Source organism: Egretta garzetta, unplaced genomic scaffold (assembly GCF_000687185.1).
Source record: "Egretta garzetta isolate BGI_Z169 unplaced genomic scaffold, ASM68718v1 scaffold368, whole genome shotgun sequence".
NCBI classification, from domain to species: Eukaryota; Metazoa; Chordata; class Aves; order Pelecaniformes; family Ardeidae; genus Egretta; species Egretta garzetta.
The window spans coordinates 3423273-3429813 of NW_009260684.1; the positions used below are offsets into that span (position 1 = coordinate 3423273).

Below are 6541 nucleotides of genomic sequence, written 5' to 3' on the forward strand. Positions count from 1 at the left end.
GTGGGTGGCTACGGGAAAGCTCCCGGGCGCGCGGGTCGGGAGTTCGGGGGTTTTTGTCCGGTTGGGGTTTGCAGAGCTCGGCCAGATTTTTCAGAAGTTGTTCCCTTTCCGGAGTTATGTCTTTCCCCTTCCCTTTTAGCGGGTCGAAACTTGCTGAGCCGTTGAATTCACCTCTCCCATGAGTTCACGCGGTGATTCTAAAAAAAGGCCCCACCGAAATCGGGCTGTGTCAGAGTGGTACCGAGGCTTTCCCTTGAGTACAGACACAGAAAGATGAGAAGGTGGGGGAAGTTAAAGGGCAAAGCACTTGGGGAACACACTTTATTAAAAAGAACTTTTGAGGATCCGTTTTGTTGCAAAGTAAAGCAGAGTAATGCAACGTTGTGGTAAAACCGAGAAAGTAATTCCAGGAAAAGAAGTAGAAGCTCAGGCTGGTTTTCAGAAATGTGTTGTTACTGACTTAATTACTGCAGCGTATCCTCCTGAAGTGTCTGCGGGGCTTTTTCCTCCACTTACCCTTTTCCTTAGATGCAAGTTGTTCTCAGAGCCCACACTGGCTCTACAGCTGTTTCCCGTGGAGCAAAGCATGTTATTCACCCACAGTAAGTAGCCTGACCTGTAAACTCTGTTGCAGGCTTTCCAGGAATCGATAGAAGATCATGCGTTTACCAGATCTCCATGTAAAATCCCTTTCCATTTCCTCTAAGAGTTGCTAAACTCCATCTGTTCAGTCCTTTAGGGGCTGTGACGCAAGAGAGCTCCACTATTGCATCAAGTGGCAAGGGGAAAAGAGGAAAGCTCCGCACCACCTGCCAGGAGCAAGAGCTCCTCAGCCAGGATGTGCCATCTGGGGAGGGCAGAGGCAGATTCCTCCAGCAAGCGGGATTTAGGCTTTTAAATTACAGAAATTGCCCACCTTGTTGTGTGCTGTGGCTCAGATGCCTGCAGATTCAGGGCAAAGCTTTGAACGTTGCTGAGGGACATAGTCGGGGAATTATCTCTCTGCTAAGGGGTGCCCGTGGGTTTTTTTTATGGGTGGCCATTACTGGAGCAGAGTCCAGGACCAGGAAGGAAATGCATTCACATTGTGATCAGTTTCTTTCCTCTGCCTGGCACTGGGCCTGGAGTGCCTGGCTGGCCCTGGCAGATGGCATTAGAAAAAGAAACGTCTTGCTCATTCACACAAGTAAGCATAAAAGCTGCCTGAGGATCTTCAGGAGATAGATCTGAAGGACCCGTATGTCTGCTGAATATAGGCAAAGCCTGATAGAAATGTTGGTCCTATCTTTGGAAAGACTTGGGCTTATCTTTCTCAGTCTCTGGTGGGTGTGGGAAGGCTGCTGTCCTTGCACATGAACAATCAGTGTCACAGGTCAGATACACTTTTCCTGACATCAGCCAGACTCTCCTATGTAGTTTAGGGAACCAAAAACTCTTGTGAAAACAAGTAAGTTCCCCACCCAATTTCCTGTGCTGGATTGAGCAATTTGGGTCAGAAAAGGAACCTCAATTGGTAACGGAACTTGGCATGCCTGGAAAATCACTTTGCCCTGGGCCCCAGCTGACTGCAGCCAGCCCCGAGTGAGGAGTCTCCAGCCTTGGCAGAGTGCATGAATTATGTCTGTCAAGTGTACTGCATCGCTGTGCAGCACAGATCTGCTCCAGAAGTGGCCATGACCTGACCTAATACTTCACTTGTGGTAGGATACCAAGAACTAGTCAACTTCATTTCTTTGTAGCAGAAATAGAAAGGCTGGGGGAAGGAATAATGTACAGTTGCTTTCTACAACCCTAACTTAAATAAATAGAAACAGAAATACTGGAGCGTTTTAAGCTTTTTTTCTTCTTACCATAATGCCCATGCTGACACTAATCTGTTATCTGGAGCCTCCAAAGTAAGATTGGATTCCCACAGATGTGTGCAGTCAGCAAGAAATTACTAAACTGAGTGCAAGAGGCCACTGGCTTGCCAGTTCTGCTACCATGCAAGAAGCCAGGGCAGACAATAGTGCCCCTTGAGCATAATGCTGACCTGGGGATGGGGGCTCAGGCACTGCCAATTTCTCTTCCTTTTCTTGCCTACTAGTTCAGTTACTTGACTGATTCAAGAGTGTTGAATTTTCATTTGAGTGAAATTTCATTCAACAGCAACGGCAAAAATTCGTAATAGCTACTCCCAGACATCTGTCAAGTATGGACCACAGCAGACCACGCGAGTAGGTAAGAAGGGATCAGAGGTGCAGATCTCTTCTTCAATGGCATTTGAGGAACTTGTGGGACTGTGTCCCTTCTAGCCACTCGAGCTTCCTCAGCTCAAACTCTTCACAGAACCGTGCAAGCTTCTTAGAAAAGTCACTTGATGATGCTAGCAACTCCATCTCTTCTTCCAGATCTTTTAGAAGTCTCTTACAGCTCTGATACTGGATTCTTCATGGGAGCTGTGCAGGCAGAGGACAGGGCATGGTGCTATCTGGGCTGACACCATGGGTAACTTCAGTGCACTTAGCTTCTAGCTGCACGCTGCAGATGCTTGGTGACATTTCTTTCATGTAAAAGCAAATCGTCTGAGCTGTTCTCAGTGCCCATGAGAACATCAGCCCAGATAGAAGGTGCTTTTCTGCCAGATTATTACAGGTTCCAGCTATGCCAGTTGCATGTAATAGAAGAAATGAGCATCCATTCTTCTTTCTAATGGGAAAAAGGAAATGTAATACCCTGGTCCTCTGTTCTATTCCCTAGTGACTCTTGAGAAAAGGTGAGTGACTAATTCACACATCTCAGTCTGCAGTCAGAACAGAGCTGACCTAGATCCTGATGGCTTCCTCTTGGTGAATGGTGCCCTCAATCACTGTGTCCATGGTTTGCCTGGAGCACTTGCGACTCCCTTTCATGCTTTTCAGGTTTTCTGAAAGATGCTTCTGGAACTTCTTGGTGAGGAAGCAGTAGATGATTGGGTCCAACACACAGTTCATACTCAAGAGGCACAAAGTCACCTGGTGAGCATCATTGAGTTGTTGGCGCAACTGGCAGTTTTCCCTCTGCCACTGCTCCAGAACAGTCAGGGTCCAGGGCAGGTGCACTAAGTGATGAGGTACAAAGCTTACAATGAACACGGCCAGCACTGTGCAAACCATCCAGAGCGCCCTTTGCTTGACATGAGCCTTCTTCCGGGGATGCACTGTTTTGGAGAACAAGGTCCTGATAATGATGATGTTCCAGCCTAGTATAAAAAGGAAAATTATGTAGAAGAGGATGCAGATGATGATGTGAATGGCAAGAACAGCTGAAACACTGCTAGAAGCGGTGAGGTTATAGCCCTCAAAGCACCGTGTGAAATTCTTCGAATCAATCGTCTCCTGGTTAGTATTATTGTCAGAAAGGTAATACAAAGAGCTGCCCACTATTACGATCCAGATAGCTGCTGATAAGTAGATACCCCTTTTCTGGGTGGTAAACTGAGCAGCTTTAATGGGATTAGTCACAGCTTGGTAACGGTTGTATGTGATAACCATCAGAAAGGCAACAGAAGAGTAGGTGTTAACAAAAAATAAACAGCCAGCCACATTACAGAGGAACTCGGGCATGATCCAGTTTCCGTGGTTGTTATAGTACACAATCCACATGGGCATCGTAACCAAGAAGAGCAAGTCAGCTACTGTGAGGTTAACCATGAATATCTTGATCTCATTGAGTTTCTTGGTGGGGTAAATACGGCTGAAAATCCAGAGCACGTAGCAGTTGGCAACAAAGCCCAGAACAAAAATGATGCTGTAGAAAACAGTGAAGAGGTTGTAGCGAAATTCAGAGTCTATGTGGCATGAAATGTAGGAGTCGGCATGGCCTTTATCCTTTCCAGACATCGTGGTGCTGAGTGGTGCCCGTCTGAAGCAGAATTTCCTGCTGTGGCTTTTCTTCCTACCTAAAAATATAAAGCATAAACCAAGCTTATTGGTGTGGTGCCACTGCTAAGCCAGAACCACCTTTCATTTTAAGCTGTCTGTGACCACAGGAGTTCTGCTCCATGCCTTGGCTCCAGCCATAGGCACCTGCCCTCTCCCCTTGCCTGTCTCTTTGGTACCATTTCCACGCCACACTTGCCTTTGTGTCTTCATCCAGCATTGTTTGCTGCAGTGCAGATCTGAGATCACTCATCTCTAATCTCAAAAGACTTTTCTGCTTGAGGGTTCTTGGGTAAAATCATCTGTTACCCTGTACTGTCTCAAGCTGCTTAATTTACAAAAGCAAACAGGTTTTCCAGATCTCTTCCCGCTCCCCCACCCCCCATGGTTTCTAGTGCTTTCAATTTTCCTACATTTATTTTTACCTAGAAATGCCTCAAGTGAAAAAGTATCTGGTAAAAATGTCTCACTGCCAGTGCCCTTGCCAGAGTTGCCCTCTACTTGTTGTTTTCCAACAGTTTTCCTCCTTGCACTTGTAAAGATTGTATTTGTTTTTGTAGCTGCAGACACCATGGGATCTCACATTCCCTTCATAGGCTGCCAGATCTCTCAATTTTTTTTCCCAGTGAATGATGTAAAAGATGAGCCACTAATCCTGAAGGGTGATGTTTTGTGGTACGTTGTTGATTTTAACTACCATTTTTCTCTCTTAAAACCCTGGCTATTGTCTATTGTGCCATTTTGAATTCAAGTTGTCATCAAACCAATCTGGCGCCCTTTCCCCTCCCCCTACCCCATTTCTGCATCAAATGCAAGCGTCAGCAGCAGCAGTTCGGTACTTTCCCGTGTCACTGGTGAGGCTGCTGACAAACACTGTCCCTAAAGAGATGCCTTCAGGTTTTTAATATTACCAGTCCCCCACCTCAGTTAGTATTTCTTCAAGTCTTGCCTACAGTTTGGACATACCAAATTCCTGCACCCTCAACGCGGTATGCGTTCCTGTCTCAGATTTACATGGATTCTGTCTAATCCCTGGTATGCTTCAGCCTGCTGCTCTTACCACCCCGAGGACGGACATGCCTGGTCTTGGCTCTAGCACCGATGCCCTGTCTGACACTGGGCAGGCATGTACCTCTCCACGACCCAGTCCTTGCAGATCTGTTTTTCTCTCCCTCTTCCTTCATGGGAAGACAACTGATCAGGTAGAGCAGTTTGAGAGCCACTGACAGGGACACCAGGTTGCTTGCTGGTGGTAAACTTGCTGGGGTTTTAACCTAATTTGCAAAACATGGTGGTTTTCCTTGAAAGTGAGTAAAATGTACCACCAGTCACGAAGCCTAAGCCTCTTGTATGAGTTATGATGGGAATGCTGGGTGCTGGGCAGTGTAACGTGCTTGCTTCAGCTCTGCCAGCCCCACGGACAACGAGCATTTTCCCCCAAAGACTGCTGCCTCCTGAGAAGGCACCCTCCTGCCTCAGAACTTTCTGGACCTTCCCCAGCAGCAGATAGTGGCACGAATCCCCATCTCGCCCACTCTGGGTTGAGTCTCTCTCTGTGCCTGTGTGCTGTTGGTTCCTCATTTACATATTTGCAATTTTCTTCTGCAAATGGGGAAGTCAGCTCTAGCTCAAGAAAGCTCAGCCTTTCTTCAGAAAACTCTGCAAACCCCTTGGTATTTCTTCCCAGTTGTTAGGAGAGGAAGGCAATAGTCATTTTCCTGAGCCTGCCCCTCCTCACAGGTCCCCCAAGGACACGACAACTACAGATATCCACAACTTGTCCTTGGACCTTTGCAGGCTGCTACGCATTGGGTGGCACTGGGGTTTGAGTGTCTTTAAACTCAGTCTTTCAGCCACGTCCCATGTGAATTAACAAGTAGCTGTGGCAGTACTAGTAGTTGGCTGGGTGACACGTGTATCTGTCCTCTTTCACCATGATCTCTGCCACCCTGCGGAGAACCCACTGATCTCTAAAGGGTAGTAGCTGATTCAGGTGTGGTAGCCAGGAGGGGAGGATGGTCTGGGCTATGGCACCCTGGGGTCTTGCCGCAGAGGTCTGGCACATCCCTGAGGAGTAACGTGTCTCTCCCTGCTGCCCTGCGGAGAGGTCCCAGAGCAGGCAGGGGCCCACACTCTGATCCCTGTTCTGCCTTTGATTCATGCAGGACCCCATGCAAGTCCTGCTGGTCATCTCATGGGTTTGTTTCCACACCCTCATCTATGTGTGAAAAGTGGTAATTGTCACAACATGGCCTTAAATAAATATATGTGTCTAAGCCCAACTCTCCCACCCACTGAGGGACCATCTCTGGTAAGGACATAGGCCATTGGAAGGATTTGCATCTCAGCTCAGGAGGGCACCTAGCAGATGCAGACACTGAGGCTGTGCAGGAGCAAGCGAAACTAGTGGGGAGCTTTGTGTTTGATAGGCTGCTCTGATGTGACAATAAGGAAAAAAAAGGTCCTAATTACCTAAGGTCATTAGAGAACTTAAGCTTTTTTCTTAAGTTTTTTGCATTGTAAACCCACTGTTCTGACTATCTGCCAACTACAGCAAATAGTTCTGGTGCTTGGGGCTGGCGTCTTTGCAATGCAATGTGCTCTATCACTGTAGCACCAGACCTGAATATACCAAGAGGGGG

The 6541-nt window shown here is 47.3% G+C and overlaps 2 protein-coding genes across 9 annotated transcripts in view; both read right to left on the reverse strand.

Annotated features, from left to right (window-relative positions):
* EYA3 (EYA transcriptional coactivator and phosphatase 3) overlaps window positions 1–6541 on the reverse strand; it is a 72328-nt gene that overhangs the window by 59231 nt on the left and 6556 nt on the right. The gene's annotated exons all lie outside the window — the stretch shown is intronic.
* Window positions 46–6541, reverse strand: part of PTAFR (platelet activating factor receptor) — a 15669-nt gene continuing 9173 nt past the window's right edge. For all 7 annotated transcript variants that reach the window (XM_035901293.1, XM_035901289.1, XM_035901292.1 and 4 more), the window contains one exon: window positions 46–3919. In XM_035901293.1, coding sequence (XP_035757186.1) covers window positions 2805–3860 — 1056 coding nt within the window. In that variant the 5' untranslated portion in view covers window positions 3861–3919 and the 3' untranslated portion in view covers window positions 46–2804. The remainder of the gene's footprint in view (window positions 3920–6541) is intronic.